Source organism: Salmo trutta, chromosome 8 (genome assembly GCF_901001165.1).
Source record: "Salmo trutta chromosome 8, fSalTru1.1, whole genome shotgun sequence".
In the NCBI taxonomy this organism is placed as follows: domain Eukaryota; kingdom Metazoa; phylum Chordata; class Actinopteri; order Salmoniformes; family Salmonidae; genus Salmo; species Salmo trutta.
Genome location: NC_042964.1, coordinates 2,110,029 through 2,127,647, shown reverse-complemented (window position 1 = coordinate 2,127,647; position 17,619 = coordinate 2,110,029). Strand labels below are relative to the sequence as shown.

Genomic DNA, 17,619 nt, shown 5'->3' with positions numbered 1-17,619 from the left:
CGTTCCCTTCCTCCTCATCCTTCGCTTGCACGAAGAGTCGTCTCCAGCAGTTGTCGGCGGCGACGTCCAATAAGACTCCAGACTCCTTTAAACGCCTCGGCTTCCTGTTCTCACGCAAAGCCCCGCTCCTTCCCCTCTCCGTCAGCCAATCCCCTCTCTCCTTTACCATCTCAGACGGCTTGCTCCACCCCCTGAGAGGTCGAGGGTCGTATGACCTCAGTTTAGTTAGTCACTTGACCCGCAGCGAGACGCAGCTTAACCAGGTGGGGCATACTAAGCCAGTCGGAGCCCCTCCTACTTCCTCCAGACGAGCAAATGAGAAGGACTCTCTCCTCCCATTGCCCCTCCCACCTCCCTGCCCCTGCCAATCCCTGCACTGTGCTTCCAATATGGCAGACTCTAACTTCCACCTTCTGGACTCCAGCGAGAGCATCTTGGAGGGAGGAGGAGGGGGCAGTGTTGTGGGAGGTGGGTCGTTGGAGCCTTGTGCTGTCATCGAGGAATCCAGCGACATGGAGGACTCTGTTACTACGCAGCTATAAGAAGACTGTAGTCAGTTGGTTACCTATCGGAAACCAAACGAACAAGAGCAAAGCCACAGGTGACGAGAGGACTGTATACAGGGGGACTCTGAACCCCTAAACTAGGAGGTTATTATGGCCGTGTCCAGAAACAACCCCTAGTCCCTACTGAACCCCTAAAATTGGAGGTTATTATGGCCGTGTCCAGAAACAACCCCTAGACCCTACTGAACCCCTAAACTAGGAGGTTATTATGACCGTGTCCAGAAACAACCCCTAGTCCCTACTGAACCCCTAAACTAGGAGGTTATTATGGCCGTGTCCAGAAACAACCCCTAGACCCTACTGAACTCCTAAACTAGGAGGTTATTATGACCGTGTCCAGAAACAACCCCTAGTCCCTACTGAACCCCTAAACTAGGAGGTTATTATGGCCGTGTCCAGAAACAACCCCTAGTCCCTACTGAACCCCTAAACTAGGAGGTTATTATGACCGTGTCCAGAAACAACCCCTAGTCCCTACTGAACCCCTAAACTAGGAGGTTATTATGGCCGTGTCCAGAAACAACCCCTAGTCCCTACTGAACCCCTAAACTAGGAGGTTATTATGGCCGTGTCCAGAAACAACCCCTAGTCCCTACTGAACCCCTAAACTAGGAGGTTATTATGGCTGTGTCCAGAAACAACCCCTAGTCCCTACTGAACCCCTAAACTAGGAGGTTATTATGGCCGTGTCCAGAAACAACCCCTAGTCCCTACTGAACCCATCAGAACGTTTTGGTATCGATCTATTAAACCACATTAAGTTTACAAAACTTGAATAAATCAATGGTCTGAATGCTAAGTCATGTTTATTGTATTGATTGATTGATAAATTGATTGATTGACTGGATGATATATTAATTCATATTTTATTTGTTCTACACACAAAACAAGTTTGTAGTCGTCGGCCTCCCCTGGATCAACAGTTCATCATCACTACAAAAAGAAAAAAGTCCAACTCTGCAGAACAGTGGTCACCAACCTTTTCTGAGTCAAGATAATTCTCTCTCTCTCTCTGTCTCTCTCTCTCTCTCTCTCTGTCTCTCTCTCTCTCTGTCTCTCTCTCTCTCTCTGTCTCTCTCTCTCTCTCTCTCTGTCTCTCTCTGTCTCTCTCTGTCTCTCTCTCTCTCTGTCTCTCTCTGTCTCTCTCTCTCTCTGTCTCTCTCTGTCTCTCTCTCTCTCTGTCTCTCTCTGTCTCTCTCCTCTCTCTCTCTCAATCTCTCTCTCTGTCTCTCTCTCTCTCTCTCTCTCTGTCTCTCTCTGTCTCTCTCTCTGTCTTTCTCTCTCTCATGTTTGTTTTACTATCCTTTTAAACAATTAATTCATTTAAAATCCTATTTTCCTTAAACCTAACCTTAACCCTAATTGTAACCCTAAACCTAACCCCTAAGTTTTAAATAGCCTTTCCTTGTGGGGGTCCAGCAAAATGTCTCCACTTGACCAAATTGTCTTTGTTTTATAGTCCTTGTGAGTACTTCTGGTCCCCACAAGGATGGTAAAATCACACACACACACACACACACACACACACACACACACACACACACACACACACACACACACACACACACACACACACACACACAGGGCTGACCACATTGGGAGTGGGGTCATCAGAGTACTCCACTCAACTAGATATAAAACCAATATAATCAATATATTAATCATTGTTAGTAACGACACTGACATATAGCCTACATCCCAAATAGCATCCCATTCCCTATATAGTGCACTACTTTAGACCAGAGCCCTATTCCCTATATAGTGAACTACCTTTGACCAGAGCCCTATTCCCTATATAGTGCACTACTTTAGACCAGAGCCCTATTCCCTATATAGTGCACTACTATAGACCAGAGCCCTATTCCCTATATAGTGCACTACTATAGACCAGAGCCCCATTCCCTATATAGTGGTACTACTATAGACCAGAGCCCTATTCCCTATATAGTGCACTACTATAGACCAGAGCCCTATAGAACCCTATTCCCTATATAGTGCACTACTATAGACCAGAGCCCCATTCCCTATATAGTGCACTACTATAGACCAGAGCCCTATAGAACCCTATTCCCTATATAGTGCACTACTATAGACCAGAGCCCTATTCCCTATATAGTGCACTACTATAGACCAGAGCCCCATTCCCTATATAGTGCACTACTTTAGACCAGAGCCCTATTCCCTATATAGTGAACTACCTTTGACCAGAGCCCTATTCCCTATATAGTGCACTACTTTAGACCAGAGCCCCATTCCCTATATAGTGCACTACTATAGACCAGAGCCCTATTCCCTATATAGTGGTACTACTATAGACCAGAGCCCTATTCCCTATATAGTGAACTACCTTTGACCAGAGCCCCATTCCCTATATAGTGCACTACTATAGACCAGAGCCCTATTCCCTATATAGTGCACTACTATAGACCAGAGCCCTATTCCCTATATAGTGGTACTACTATAGACCAGAGCCCTATTCCCTATATAGTGGCACTACTATAGACCAGAGCCCTATTCCCTATATAGTGGTACTACTATAGACCAGAGCCCCATTCCCTATATAGTGCACTACCTTAGACCAGAGCCATATTCCCTATATAGTGGTACTACTATAGACCAGAGCCCTATTCCCTATATAGTGCACTACTATAGACCAGAGCCCTATTCCCTATATAGTGGTACTACTATAGACCAGAGCCCTATTCCCTATATAGTGGCACTACTATAGACCAGAGCCCTATTCCCTATATAGTGGTACTACTATAGACCAGAGCCCCATTCCCTATATAGTGCACTACCTTAGACCAGAGCCCTATTCCCTATATAGTGCACTACTTTAGACCAGGGCCCTATTCCCTATATAGTGCACTACCTTTGACCCGGACCCCATAGGGACCTATGTAGGCGATATGGTTCCATGTGGGATTCATCCATAGACTGTACTACACTGTAAATCATTGATTGGTACAACAGCAGTAAAATGGTCCATACATAAACAACACATTACAATGAATGTCACTGGTGAGTGAGTGAACAAATGGATGGATGGAATGATGAGTGATGAAATATTGGTGTGGTGACCGAGGGATGGATAGAAAGGGGCTTGAGGTTTGATGAAGCCCTTACCCACAGATCTAGCATCAGATTACCCCCCTATAACCATATGGAATATCTGACTGGTTTGATGAAGCCCTTACCCACAGATCTAGCATCAGATTACCCCCCTATAACCATATGGAATATCTGACTGGTTTGATGAAGCCCTTACCCACAGATCTAGCATCAAATTACCCCCCTATAACCATATGGAATATCTGACTGGTTTGATGAAGCCCTTACCCACAGATCTAGCATCAGATTACCCCCCTATAACCATATGGAATATCTGACTGGTTTGATGAAGCCCTTACCCACAGATCTAGCATCAAATTACCCCCCTATAACCATATGGAATATCTGACTGGTTTGATGAAGCCCTTACCCACAGATCTAGCATCAGATTACCCCCCTATAACCATATGGAATATCTGACTGGTTTGATGAAGCCCTTACCCACAGATCTAGCATCAAATTACCCCCCTATAACCATATGGAATATCTGACTGGTTTGATGAAGCCCTTACCCACAGATCTAGCATCAAATTACCCCCCTATAACCATATGGAATATCTGACTGGTTTGATGAAGCCCTTACCCACAGATCTAGCATCAAATTACCCCCCTATAACCATATGGAATATCTGACTGGTTTGATGAAGCCCTTACCCACAGATCTAGCATCAGATTACCCCCCTATAACCATATGGAATATCTGACTGGTTTGATGAAGCCCTTACCCACAGATCTAGCATCAGATTACCCCCCTATAACCATATGGAATATCTGACTGGTTTGATGAAGCCCTTACCCACAGATCTAGCATCAAATTACCCCCCTATAACCATATGGAATATCTGACTGGTTTGATGAAGCCCTTACCCACAGATCTAGCATCAAATTACCCCCCTATAACCATATGGAATATCTGACTGGTTTGATGAAGCCCTTACCCACAGATCTAGCATCAAATTACCCCCCTATAACCATATGGAATATCTGACTGGTTTGATGAAGCCCTTACCCACAGATCTAGCATCAAATTACCCCCCTATAACCATATGGAATATCTGACTGGTTTGATGAAGCCCTTACCCACAGATCTAGCATCAGATTACCCCCCTATAACCATATGGAATATCTGACTGGTTTGATGAAGCCCTTACCCACAGATCTAGCATCAGATTACCCCCCTATAACCATATGGAATATCTGACTGGTTTGATGAAGCCCTTACCCACAGATCTAGCATCAAATTACCCCCCTATAACCATATGGAATATCTGACTGGTTTGATGAAGCCCTTACCCACAGATCTAGCATCAGATTACCCCCCTATCACCATATGGAATATCTGACTGGTTTGATGAAGCCCTTACCCACAGATCTAGCATCAGATTACCCCCCTATAACCATATGGAATATCTGACTGGTTTGATGAAGCCCTTACCCACAGATCTAGCATCAGATTACCCCCCTATAACCATATGGAATATCTGACTAGTTTGATGAAGCCCTTACCCACAGATCTAGCATCAGATTACCCCCCTATAACCATATGGAATATCTGACTGGTTTGATGAAGCCCTTACCCACAGATCTAGCATCAGATTACCCCCCTATAACCATATGGAATATCTGATTTAACAGCTCTGCATCTGGGGAATGTTGAATCAGTAGTTATCAGGACACCTTCCATATTATTTGTTCTGATATTTCTTACATTTTAGTCATTTAGCAGACGCTCTTATCCAGAGCGACTTATTCATCCTGGAGAGCTGTAACCTGGAGGATGGGGTACATACCGCCGGCCGGTATTCATCCTGGAGAGCTGTAACCTGGAGGATGGGGTACATACCGCCGGCCGGTATTCATCCTGGAGAGCTGTAACCTGGAGGATGGGGTACATACCGCCGGCCGGTATTCATCCTGGAGAGCTGTAACCTGGAGGATGGGGTACATACCGCCGGCCGGTATTCATCCTGGAGAGCTGTAACCTGGAGGATGGGGTACATACCGCCGGCCGGTATTCATCCTGTAGAGCTCTAACCTGGAGGATGGGGTACATACCGCTGGCCGGTATTCATCCTGTAGAGCTCTAACCTGGAGGATGGGGTACATACCGCCGGCCGGTATTCATCCTGGAGAGCTGTAACCTGGAGGATGGGGTACATACCGCCGGCCGGTATTCATCCTGTAGAGCTGTAACCTGGAGGATGGGGTACATACCGCCGGCCGGTATTCATCCTGTAGAGCTCTAACCTGGAGGATGGGGTACATACCGCCGGCCGGTATTCATCCTGTAGAGCTGTAACCTGGAGGATGGGGTACATACCGCCGGCCGGTATTCTTCCTGGAGAGCTGTAACCTGGAGGATGGGGTACATACCGCCGGCCGGTATTCATCCTGGAGAGCTGTAACCTGGAGGATGGGGTACATACCGCCGGCCGGTATTCATCCTGGAGAGCTGTAACCTGGAGGATGGGGTACATACCGCCGGCCGGTATTCATCCTGGAGAGCTGTTAACCTGGAGGATGGGGTACATACCGCCGGCCGGTATTCATCCTGGAGAGCTGTAACCTGGAGGATGGGGTACATACCGTAAAATACATGAGGCTGTGTAAAAAAAAATAAGAAAATAGCGTCCTCTGTTGGATGTTCTACGTGATTACGCCACAAACATTTGGAGGACGCAAACTGATCCTAGATATGTGCGTAAAGTAACCAGAACATAAGAGCTACGGCCCCCTCTCGTCTCCGATACTGATTGGTCGAGTGGTTCCGCTTCTCTGCCTGTGATTGGTTCAGAGCGGCCCAGCTGTGGTATGTAGCGCTGCACAAGGCGGAAGTGAAGCATGTAAATCAGTAGCGTGTTTGAGGGCGACATGTAAAAGAAGCGAGTCTAACGGTCTGACATTTTGTTGTTTTATTCGTTACTAGACAACAACATTTAAGTCAGAATGGTTTGGTTTACTTGCGTGACGGTGTTTTTGTTGAGCGCGTTGGTCGAAGGAGCGGAGAAGAAAGAGGGAGGGGATGAATGGGTGAATCTCCCCAATAAATGTGAAGGTAGGAAACGCAAGACCAACAACGATGAATCCTTACCTCCATTTGGAAACACCAAATAAATATAGTAATTTATTATCTTTGGAATCTAGGCATGAAATACCCTGAATATAGCAGGTACTTTACGACCAAGTTGGAGTTGGGAATTCTTGTCCAGAGGACAGTAACGATGCTTTTCATTCGTTACCTTTTTTAAAGCAATAAACGTATTTCATTCATTTTTCATTCATTCTATTAGCTAGAACGAGTTGCATTGTGTATTTTCTCATCCCTTATAGCCTACACCTCCCTTTCCTATTTCTCCAGAGCAACTATTTAGGTTAACTTTACATTGGGAGTGTTGATGCGTATGCTAATGCGAATCCATATGTTACATGTGGTTAGGTTATATTACCTACTCTTTCATCAACAAGGCTTTGTGCTTCAGCCCAAGAGTTCTCCTCTATACTGAACTACAATCCTGACGCTTTAGTTTAACCCTGCAAACAGAAATCCTCGGTCAGGTCATCCGCGCTGTAGAGAGTGTGTGTGTGTGTGTGTGTGTGTGTGTGTGTGTGTGTGTGTGCGCGTGTGCATACACGTTATGGTAACACGCCGGAATATGCTTGACGGGGAGAAACGATTAGTGTCGCCAGTGAATTGTGTGATCTATTTATACCCAGTAACGCCATTCCAAAAAGTCAGGCGAATTGAATTATCTTTAAAATTAAAATAAAAACTGTAGGTTTACACAGATCCTCGCCAGTTACATACATACATACAGGTGGTCGTCTGTTTTCCGTAAACAAGCGCTGTAACATGGCCGTGTGGGACCACAAACCCTATAAATATGTGTATTCAGTTAAGAACAAATTGTTATTTTACAATGACTGACCACCCCGGCCAAACCCTCCCCTAACCCGAATGGGCTGGCAGGTAGCCTAGTGGTTAGAGTGTAGGAGCAGTAGGTAGCCTAGTGGTTAGAGTGTAGGAGCAGTAGGTAGCCTAGTGGTTAGAGTGTAGGGGCGGGGCAGGTAGCCTAGTGGTTAGAGTGGAGGGGGGGCAGGTAGCCTAGTGGTTAGAGTGTAGGAGCAGTAGGTAGCCTAGTGGTTAGAGTGTAGGGGCGGGGCAGGTAGCCTAGTGGTTAGAGTGTAGGGGCGGGGCAGGTAGCCTAGTGGTTAGAGTGTAGGGGCGGCAGGTAGCCTAGGGGTTAGAGTGTAGGGGGGGCAGGTAGCCTAGTGGTTAGAGTGTAGGGGGGGCAGGTAGCCTAGTGGTTAGAGTGTAGGGGGGGCAGGTAGCCTAGTGGTTAGAGTGTAGGGGGGGCAGGTAGCCTAGTGGTTAGAGTGTAGGGGCGGCAGGTAGCCTAGTGGTTAGAGTGTAGGGGCGGGGCAGGTAGCCTAGTGGTTAGAGTGTAGGGGCGGCAGGTAGCCTAGGGGTTAGAGTGTAGGGGGGGCAGGTAGCCTTGTGGTTAGAGTGGAGGGGGGGCAGGTAGTCTAGTGGTTAGAGTGTAGGGGCGGTAGGTAGCCTAGTGGTTAGAGTGTAGGGGCGGTAGGTAGCCTAGTGGTTAGAGTGTAGGGGCGGTAGGTAGTCTAGTGGTTAGAGTGTAGGGGCGGCAGGTAGCCTAGTGGTTAGAGAGTAGAGGAGGCAGGTAGCCTAGTGGTTAGAGTGTAGGGGGGGCAGGTAGCCTAGTGGTTAGAGTGTAGGGGGGGCAGGTAGTCTAGTGGTTAGAGTGTAGGGGCGGCAGGTAGTCTAGTGGTTAGAGTGTAGAGGAGGCAGGTAGTCTAGTGGTTAGAGTGTAGAGGAGGCAGGTAGCCTAGTGGTTAGAGTGTAGAGGAGGCAGGTAGCCTAGTGGTTAGAGTGTAGGGGCGGCAGGTAGTCTATTGATTAGAGTGGAGGGGCGGCAGGTAGTCTAGTGATTAGAGTGGAGGGGCGGGGCAGGTAGCCTAGTGGTTAGAGTGTAGGGGTGGCAGGTAGCCTAGTGGTTAGAGTGTAGGGGGGCGGCAGCTAGCCTAGTGGTTAGAGTGTAGGGGGGGCAGGTAGCCTAGTGTTTAGAGTGTAGGGGCGGCAGGTAGCCTAGTGGTTAGAGTGTAGAGGAGGCAGGTAGTCTAGTGGTTAGAGTGTAGGGGTGGCAGGTAGTCTAGTGGTTAGAGTGTAGGGGCGGCAGGTAGCCTAGTGGTTAGAGTGTAGGGGCGGCAGGTAGCCTAGTGGTTAGAGTGTAGAGGAGGCAGGTAGTCTAGTGGTTAGAGTTTTGGGTGTGGCAGGTAGCCTAGTGGTTAGAGCGTAGGGACTAGTAACTGAAAAGTTGCTAGATTGAATCCCTGAGCTGACAAGATAAAGATGTGTCGTTCTGCCCCTGAACAAGGCCGTTAAGCCACTGCTCCTAGGCCGTCATTGAAATAAGAATTTGTTCTTAACTAACCTGCCTCGTTAAAGGTAAAATAAAAAAATACCTGGCCAAACCCAGACGACGCTGGGCCAGTTGTACTCCACCCTATGGGACTCACGGCCGGTTGTGATACATGATGACAAGTGAGCGCTACGAGGGCGATAGTCATTTATTTCAGTTATCTTTGCCTTCTTTGGTACAGGAACAATGGTGGCCCTCTTGAAGCATGTGGGAACAGCAGACTGGGATAAGGATTGATTGAATATGTCTGTGAACACACCAGCCAGCTGGTCTACGCATGCTCTGAGGACGCGGCTAGGGATGCCGTCTGGGCCAGCAGCCTTGCGAGGGTTTAAATGTTTTACTCAGGTCAGCCTTGGAGAAGGGGGCGCAGTCCTTGTTAGTGGGCTCTTACCGTGGTGCTGTATTATCCTCAAAGCAGGCAAATAATGTGTTTAGTTTGTCTGGAAGCGTGACGTCGGTATTTGTGACGTTGCTGTTTTTGTAGTCCGTGATTTCCTGTAGACACTGCCACATACGTCTCGTATCTGAGCCGTTGAATTGCGATTCCACTTTGTCCCTATACTGGTATTTAGCTTGTTTGATTGCCTTGCGGAGGGAATAACTCCACTGTTTATATTCAGACATATTCCCAGACCTCTTTTCTGTGGTTAAATGCGGTGGATCGCGCTTTCAGTTTTAAGCGAATGCCGCCATCTATCCACAGTTTCTGGTTAGGGTTTTAATAGTCACAGTGGGTACAACATCTCCAAAGCATTTTCTTAAATTCACTCACCGAGTCGGCGTATAGATCGATGTTATTCTCTGAGGCTGACCGGAACACATCCCAGTTTCCGTGATCAAAACAATCTTGAAGCGTGGATTCCGATTGGTCAGACCAGCATTGAATGGTTCTAGTCACTGGTACATCCTGTTTTGAATTTCTGCTTATAAGAAGGTAGGGTCAAGATGGCGTCGTGGTCGGATTTGCTGAATGGAGGGCGGGGGAGGGCTTTGTATGCATTGTGGAAGTTAGAGTAGCAGTGGTCGAGTGTACCCCCCCCCCCTGAATTTAGGTACATAGCTGTGATGATAACTGCCGAGAATTTTCTTCAAAGGTAAGATGTGAGGAATTCTAGGTCGGGTGAGCAGAAGGACTTGAGTTCCTGTATGTTGTTATGATTACACCATGAGTCGTTAATCATGAAGCATACACCCCCGCCCTTCCACTTCCCAGAGGTGCTTGTCTCTGTTGGCGCAATGCATAGAGTCCGGTGGCTGAACCGATTCCGACGACATATCCCGAGAGAGCCATGTTTCCGTTTAGCAGAGTATGTTACAATCTCTGGTGTCTCTCTGGAAGGCAACCCTTGCTCGAATTTCATTTACCTAGTTGTCAAGAGACTGGACATTGGCGAGTAGTATACTCGGGAGTGGTGGGTGACGTGCACGTCTACGGAGCCTGACCAGGAGGCCGCTCCGTCTGCCCCTTCTGCGGCACTGTTGTCTTGGCTCGGCTTCTGGGGTTAGGTCCATTGTCCTGGGTGGTGGTCCGAACAGAGGATCCTCTTTGGGAAAGTTGTATTCCTGGTCGTAATGTTGGTAAGTTGACGTTGCTCTTATATCCAATAGTTCTTCCCGGATGTATGTAATAAGACTTAAGATTTCCTGGGGTAACAATGTAAGAAATAATACATAAAAAAAAAAAATACAGCATAGTTTTGTAAGGACGCGAGGTGAGGTGACCATCTGTCGGCGCCATCTTGCAAAAATACTAGGTTGAAGATAAAAGGTTAGGACAAGTTATGATTCCACATGGACGTTTTTTTAAAATAAACAGATTCCTGGGATCAGCGCCGGTGCTAACTACTATAACTGGTCCAATTGTTGCAAAGACTTATGGGATATTAGAATCCTCTTGTCTTACTTAACCTTTGGTCATCTTCAACTTCTCCCTCTCTCTCTCCACCTAGTGTGTAAGTTTGTGAGTATCGAGATGAAGTCTGCCTTTGACGAGACGGGGAAAACCAAGGAAGTCATTGAGAGGAACTACCGTTTCCTTGACGACAACAAGGGAGCTCCGCCAATCAAATATGTCAAGTCGTAAGTGACTTTCATTATCACACATTTATAAAATGACAATAAGCGAGACTATATACAGGGGTCATAGGTTAGTCGAGGTAATTGAGGTAATATGTACATGTAGGTAGAGTTATTAAAGTGACTGCATAGATGACAACAGAGTACCAGTGGTGTAAAAGGGGAGGGGGCAGTGGGTATCAGACTGTTCAGGAGATGTTCAGCTGTTCAGGAGTCTTATGGCTTGGGGGTAGAAGCTGTTTAGAAGCCTCTTGGACCTAGTCTTGGCGCTCCGGTACCGCTTTCCGTGCGGTAGCAGAGAGAACAGTCTATGACATGGGTGGCTGGAGTCTTTGACAATTTTTAGGGCCATCCTCTGACACCGCCTGGTATAGAGGTCCTGGATGGCAGGAAGCTTGGCCCCAGTGATGTACTGGGCCGTACGCACTACCTTCTGTAGTGCCTTGTGGTCGGAGGCCGAGCAGTTGCCATACCAGGCAGTGATGCAACCAGTCAGGATGCTCTCGATGGTGCAGCTGTAGAACCTTTTGAGGATCTGAGGACCCATGCCAAATCTTCTCAGTCTCCTGAGGTGGAATAGGTTTTGTTGTGCCCTATTCACGACTGTCTTGGTGTGTTTGGACCATGTTAGTTTGTTGGTGATGTGGACACCAAGGAACTTTAAGCTCTCAACCTGCTCCACTACAGCCCTGTCGATGAGAATGGGGGCGTGCTCGGCCTTCCTTTTCCTCTAGTCCACATTCATCTCCTTTGTCTTGATCAAGTTGAGGGAGATGTTGTCCTGGCACCACACTGCCAGGTCTCTGACCTCCTCCCTATAGGCTGTATCATCGTTGTCGGTGATCAGGCCTACCACTTGTGTCATCAGCAAACTTAATGATGGTGTTGGAGTCGTGCCCCTGAGGGGCCCCTGTGTTGAGGATCAGCGTGGCGGATGTGTTGTTACCTAAATTTACCACCTGGGGGCGGCCCGTCAGGAAGTCCAGGATCCAGTTGCAGAGGGAGGTGTTTAGTCCCAGGGTCCTTAGCTTAGTGATGAGCTTTGAGGGCACTATGGTGTTGAACGCTGAGCTGTAGTCAATGAACAGCATTCTCACATAGGTGTTCCTTTTGTCCAGGTGGGAAAGGGCAGTGTGGAGTGCAATAGAGATTGCATCATCTGTGGATCTGTTAGACCCACTCCAATTTGCATACCACCCTAAGGTTTCTGGGTTAATGGTGTTGATGTGAGCCATGACCAGCCTTTCATAGCAACAAGTCAGTAGTCATTTAGGCAGGTTACCTTAGTGCTCTTGGGCACAGGGGCTATGGTGGTCTGTTTAAAACACATTGGTATTACAGACTCGGACAGGGAGAGGTTTAAAATGTCAGTGAAGACACTTGCCAGTTGGTCAGCGCATGCTCACAGTACACGTTCTGGTAATCCATCTGGCCCTGCAGCCTTGTGATTGTTGACCATTTTAAAGGTTTTGCATCAGCTACGGAGAGCGTGATCACACAGTCGTCCAGAACAGCTGGTGCTCTCATGCATGTTTCAGTGTTACTTGCCTCGAAGCGAGCATAGAAGTGATTTAGCTCGTCTGGTAGGCTCGTGTCACTGGGCAGCTTGTGGCTGTGCTTCCCTTTGTAGTCTGTAATAGTTTGCAAGCCCTGCCACATCCGACGAGCGTCGGAGCCGGTGTAGTACGATTCGATCTTAGTCCTGTATTGACGCTTTGCCTGTTTGATGGTTCGTCGGAGGGCATAACGGGATTTCTTGTAAGCTCCCGGGTTAGAGTCCTGCTCCTTGAAACCGGCAGCTCTAGCCTTTAGCTCAGTGCGGATGTTGCCTGTAATCCATGGCTTCTGGTTGGGGTATGTACGTACAGTCAATGTGAGGACGACGTCATCGATACACTTATTGATTTAGCCAATGACTGATGCGGTGTACTCCTCAATGCCATCGGAAGAATCCCAGAACATATTCCAGTCTGTGCTAGCAAAACAGTCCTGTAGCTTAGCATCTGCTTCATCTGACCACTTTTGTATTGATCTAGTCACTGGTGCTTCATGCTTTAATTTTTGCTTGTTAGCAGGAATCAGAAGGATAGAATTATGGTCAGATTTTCCAAATGGAGTGTGAGGGAGAGCTTTGTATGCATCTCTGTGTCTCTGTGTGTGGAGTAAAGGTGGTCCAGAGTTATTTTTCCTCTGGTTGCACATTTAGCTGATTTAGCTGTAAAACTGATTTAAGTTTCCCTGCATTAAAGTCTCCGGCCACTAGGAGCGGCGCCTCTGGATGAGCATTTTCCTGTTTGCTTATGGCCATATACAGCTCATTGAGTGCGGTCCTAGTGCCAGCATCAGTTTGTGGTGGTATGTAGACGGCTACGAAGAATACAGATGATAAACTCTCTAGGTAAATAGTGTGATCTACAGCTTATCATGAGATACTCTACCTCAGGCGAGCAAAACCTCAAGACTTCCTAAATATCGTGCACCACCTGTTGTTTACGTATAAGTCCGCCACCTCTTGTCTTACCAGACGCCGCTGTTCCATCCGATCGATATCGTATAACCAGCCAGCTGCATGTTGATAATGTCGTTGTTCAGCTAACCTTCACACCAAGCCCCTGCCCCTGACACCAAGCCCCTGCCCCTGACACCAAGCCCCTCCCCCTGCCCCTCACACCAAGCCCCTCCCCCTGCCCCTCACACCAAGCCCCTGACACCAAGCCCCTCCCCCTACCCCTCACACCAAGGCCCTGCCCCTCACACCAAGCCCCTTCCCTCACACCAAGCCCCTGCCCCTCACACCAAGCCCCTCCCCCTGCCACTCACAACAACAAAGAATAGAGGTCACTTCGTCCTCTCTGACAAGAGGTTTCAACTCACTATTTGCATTTTGAAGTTTGGTCCAACAGAATTGGTCATATGGACTCCGAAACACATGGAGACTATATCTTACTGTAATAGAAGACACGTTAACCTTTAACAATATTATTTTTATGTTTCAACTCCTCCAATTGAACGCCGAGCAGACATGGACGAGTTATTGTGACAGGGTAGGAACCAAAGTGATGTTCAGTGTTTCCTAGGGGACCCTATAATCTAAAACAGGAGTATCAATGAACATTGATTCTGGAAAATGAATGGTCAGTTTGTCGAGTGCATCATTTCTGTACTACGTCTCGCTAACAGCGGTGGAAAAAGTACTCAATTGTCATACATGAGTAAAAGTAAAGATACCTTCATAGAAAATGACTTGAGTAAAAGTCAACCAGTAAAATACTAAAAGTATTTGGTTTTAAATAGTCTTAGCCAAAGACTGTTAGCTGTCTAGTCTGTGTTTTTTATAAATGTTCAATAAGCATAAAACACCATTTATTTATTTTTTTAATAAGGAATTGACATCCTTTTCATTCTGAGTAACAAGGTTGGCCACTTGATTTCAACATGAACAAAGTGGACAGTCTAACATGCTGTTCAGAACAGTTGGAGACGGACAGAAGGATGTGTTTATAACAATTCAACTGTTCTGCCTCGCTAGCTAGCAAATGGATCCAAATTGAACTTGAAATATAAAGAATTTATATTTAGCCTAGGTATAATTTAATAACTTCTTGGGGCTATGTGGGACGTTAGCGTGCCACCCGTGGCGCACCCTATCAACAGCAGGTGCATTTCAAGAGCGGCAAATTTGAAACCAAATAAATGTCAAAATTCAAATTTCTCAAACATACAACTAACTTACAGCCTTTGAAAGATAAACATCTCCTTAATCTAACCACGTTGTCCGATTTCAAAAAGGTTTTACGGGGAAAGCATAAAGTTAGGTTATGTTAGGAGAGTACATTGACAATAGCTGTGTGTAGTGTATTGTCGATTCAAAGACAGGCGTCACCAAAACCATAAAATCAGCTAAAATTATGCACTAACCTTTTACAATCTCCATCAGATGACACTCCTAGGACATTATGTTAGACAATGCATGCATTTTTAGTTCTATCAAGTTCATATTTATATCTAAAAACAGCGTTTTACTATGGCGTTGATGTTCAGGAAATCGTTTCCCTCCAATACCGGCAGTCAAGTCATGACAACAAAATAATTAATTAATATTAGAAAACATTGGTAAAATATTATATTGTCATTCAAAGAATTATAGATTTACATCTCTTGAACGCAATGGACTTGCCAGATTTAAAATTAACCTTACTGGGAAATCACACTTTGCAATAATCTGAGCACTGCGCCAGAAAATACGCATCGCGATACAGACTAACCGCCATGTTGGAGAGATCTAAAATCGAAAATACTATGTAAATAATCCATTACCTTTGATTCTCTTCATCACATGTCACTTCCAAAGAATCCCAGGTCCATAACGAATGTAGTTTTGTTCAAAAAAGCTCATCATTTATGTCCAAAAAGCTCCGTGTTGTTAGCACATGATCTAAGCCAGCCGGACTTCACTTCACTTCACGAACGGAAAAAATATATTTACGTTCGTTCAAACATGTCAAACGTTGTATAGCACAAATCATTAGTGCCTTTTTTAACCAGAACATGAATAATATTCAAGGCGGACGATTGCAGTCTCTTTTAAAACGTATTGGAACGAGAGAACCCAACATGAACTCGCGCGCCAGAGTCTAATCAGCCATCACCGTTCCAAGGCTCTTGTTCGGTCAGATCTCACAGTATAAGACTCAAAACACTTTGTAAAGACTGGTGACATCTAGTGGGAGCCATAGGAAGTCCTCAAAGATTAATAAGCCCCTGTGTGTTTCAATGGCATAGGCTTAAAGGTAATTCAACACATCAGATTTCCACTTCCTGTCAGAATTTGTCTCAGGTTTTTGCCTGCCATATGAGTTCTGTTATACTTACAGACACCATTCAAACAGTTTTAGAAAATTCAGAGTGTTTTCTATCCAAACCTGAACAATAATATGCATATTCTAGCTTCTGAGTTGGTGTAGGAGGCAGTTAAAAATGGGCACATATTTTTTTCAAAATTCTCAATACTGCCCCCTAGCCCTAAGAAGTTTTAAGTGTTCCCTTTATTTTTTTGAGGTGTGTGTGTGTGTGTGTGTGTGTGTGTGTGTGTATGTATGTGTGTATATTTCTAATGTAGAAAGAGACACACACTTTATAGGAGATAAAAATGCTTCGCTGTTTTTATTGGTTATGGTTTGATGAGGGTAAAATGATCCAAGTCACTTCTAGAAGCTTTCACTGTAGTTCGAGCCGTGTGTCTATTTTCTCTCCGTCGTCGCCGTGGAGATAGCAGTGCTGCTATGGTAGCAGGGGGACAAGAACTTGGTCCAGGTCACTTCCTGTGGGAGGTGGCCTAGCCTTCTTATAAATAGGAATCTCTGTCAACTTGTGAATGTTTGAAGAAAGGCTCAATTAAATGGTGTGTGTATACTAAAACCAGCCTGCATCTCTCTTCTTCCTAATTCTGTCTCCCTGTCTCCCTGTCTCCCTGCCTCTCTCTATAGAGACATCCGTTTCATTGAGGTTGTGGAGAATGTGTGTCAGAGGCTCTCTGGCTACAACCTGCACAAGGAGAGGGAGGGCAGCAACCGCTTTGCCAAGGTCAGTGTGTTTCTGCAGGCTCACTGAGGACGTGATAACCATGATGTTTAACAAATATAACACACCATCTCTCTCCTCTCTCTCCTGCCCCGCCTCTCTCTCCTGCCCCGCCTCTCTCTCCTGCCCCGCCTCTCTCCTGCCCCGCCTCTCTCCTGCCCCGCCTCTCTCTTGCTTTCTCTAATGGACCACATTTATTTTATTGGGTTATGCTTGACAAGTTGGGGGGAAAAAATGTATTTACTGTCTTTTATAAATGTATTTTAAATGGTCAAATCAACTCAGTGTATCTGCTCTCTCTCCAGGGTTGTAGTTGAAAGTGTGTAATATAGGTCATGTCCCCCTCCCCAGGGTATGTCTGAGACCTTCTCTACCCTGCATGGGCTGGTCCATAAGGGGGTAAAGGTCGTGATGGACATCCCCTATGAGCTCTGGAACGAAACCTCTGCAGAGGTCGCCGATCTCAAGAAGCAGGTGAGGATCAGTCAATGTTTTACGAATGTATTTGATATTATTATTATTATTATTCACAAATACATTTTGTTTTATTCTTCTGTGTGCATGTTTGATATGTCTCCTTTCTCTGTGTCTCTCTCTCTCTCTGTGTGTCTCTCTCTGTGTGTGTGTCTCTCTCTCTCTCTGCTGTGTCTCTCTCTCTGCTGTGTCTCTCTCTCTGCTGTGTCTCTCTCTCTCTCTCTCTCTGCTGTCTCTCTCTCTCTCTCTGCTGTGTCTCTCTCTCTCTCTCTCCTCTCCTCTCATCCTCGGTCTCCTATCTCTCGCTCTCACTCCTCTCGCTTCTCTCTCTCCTCTTCTCTCGCTCATCGTCGTCTCTCTCTGCTGTGTCT

The 17,619-nt window shown here is 46.3% G+C and overlaps 1 protein-coding gene across 1 annotated transcript; it reads left to right on the top strand.

Annotated features, from left to right (window-relative positions):
* Nucleotides 1–6,484: 6,484 nt before the first annotated feature.
* Nucleotides 6,485–17,248, top strand: LOC115198041 (protein canopy homolog 3; the record flags this gene model as incomplete). The annotated part of the gene is given in 4 exon segments (XM_029759706.1): nucleotides 6,485–6,732; nucleotides 11,068–11,197; nucleotides 16,681–16,777; nucleotides 17,126–17,248. Coding segments are annotated over 4 exon segments (459 nt in total), but the record flags the coding sequence as incomplete, so codon positions are not given.
* Nucleotides 17,249–17,619: the final 371 nt, after the last annotated feature.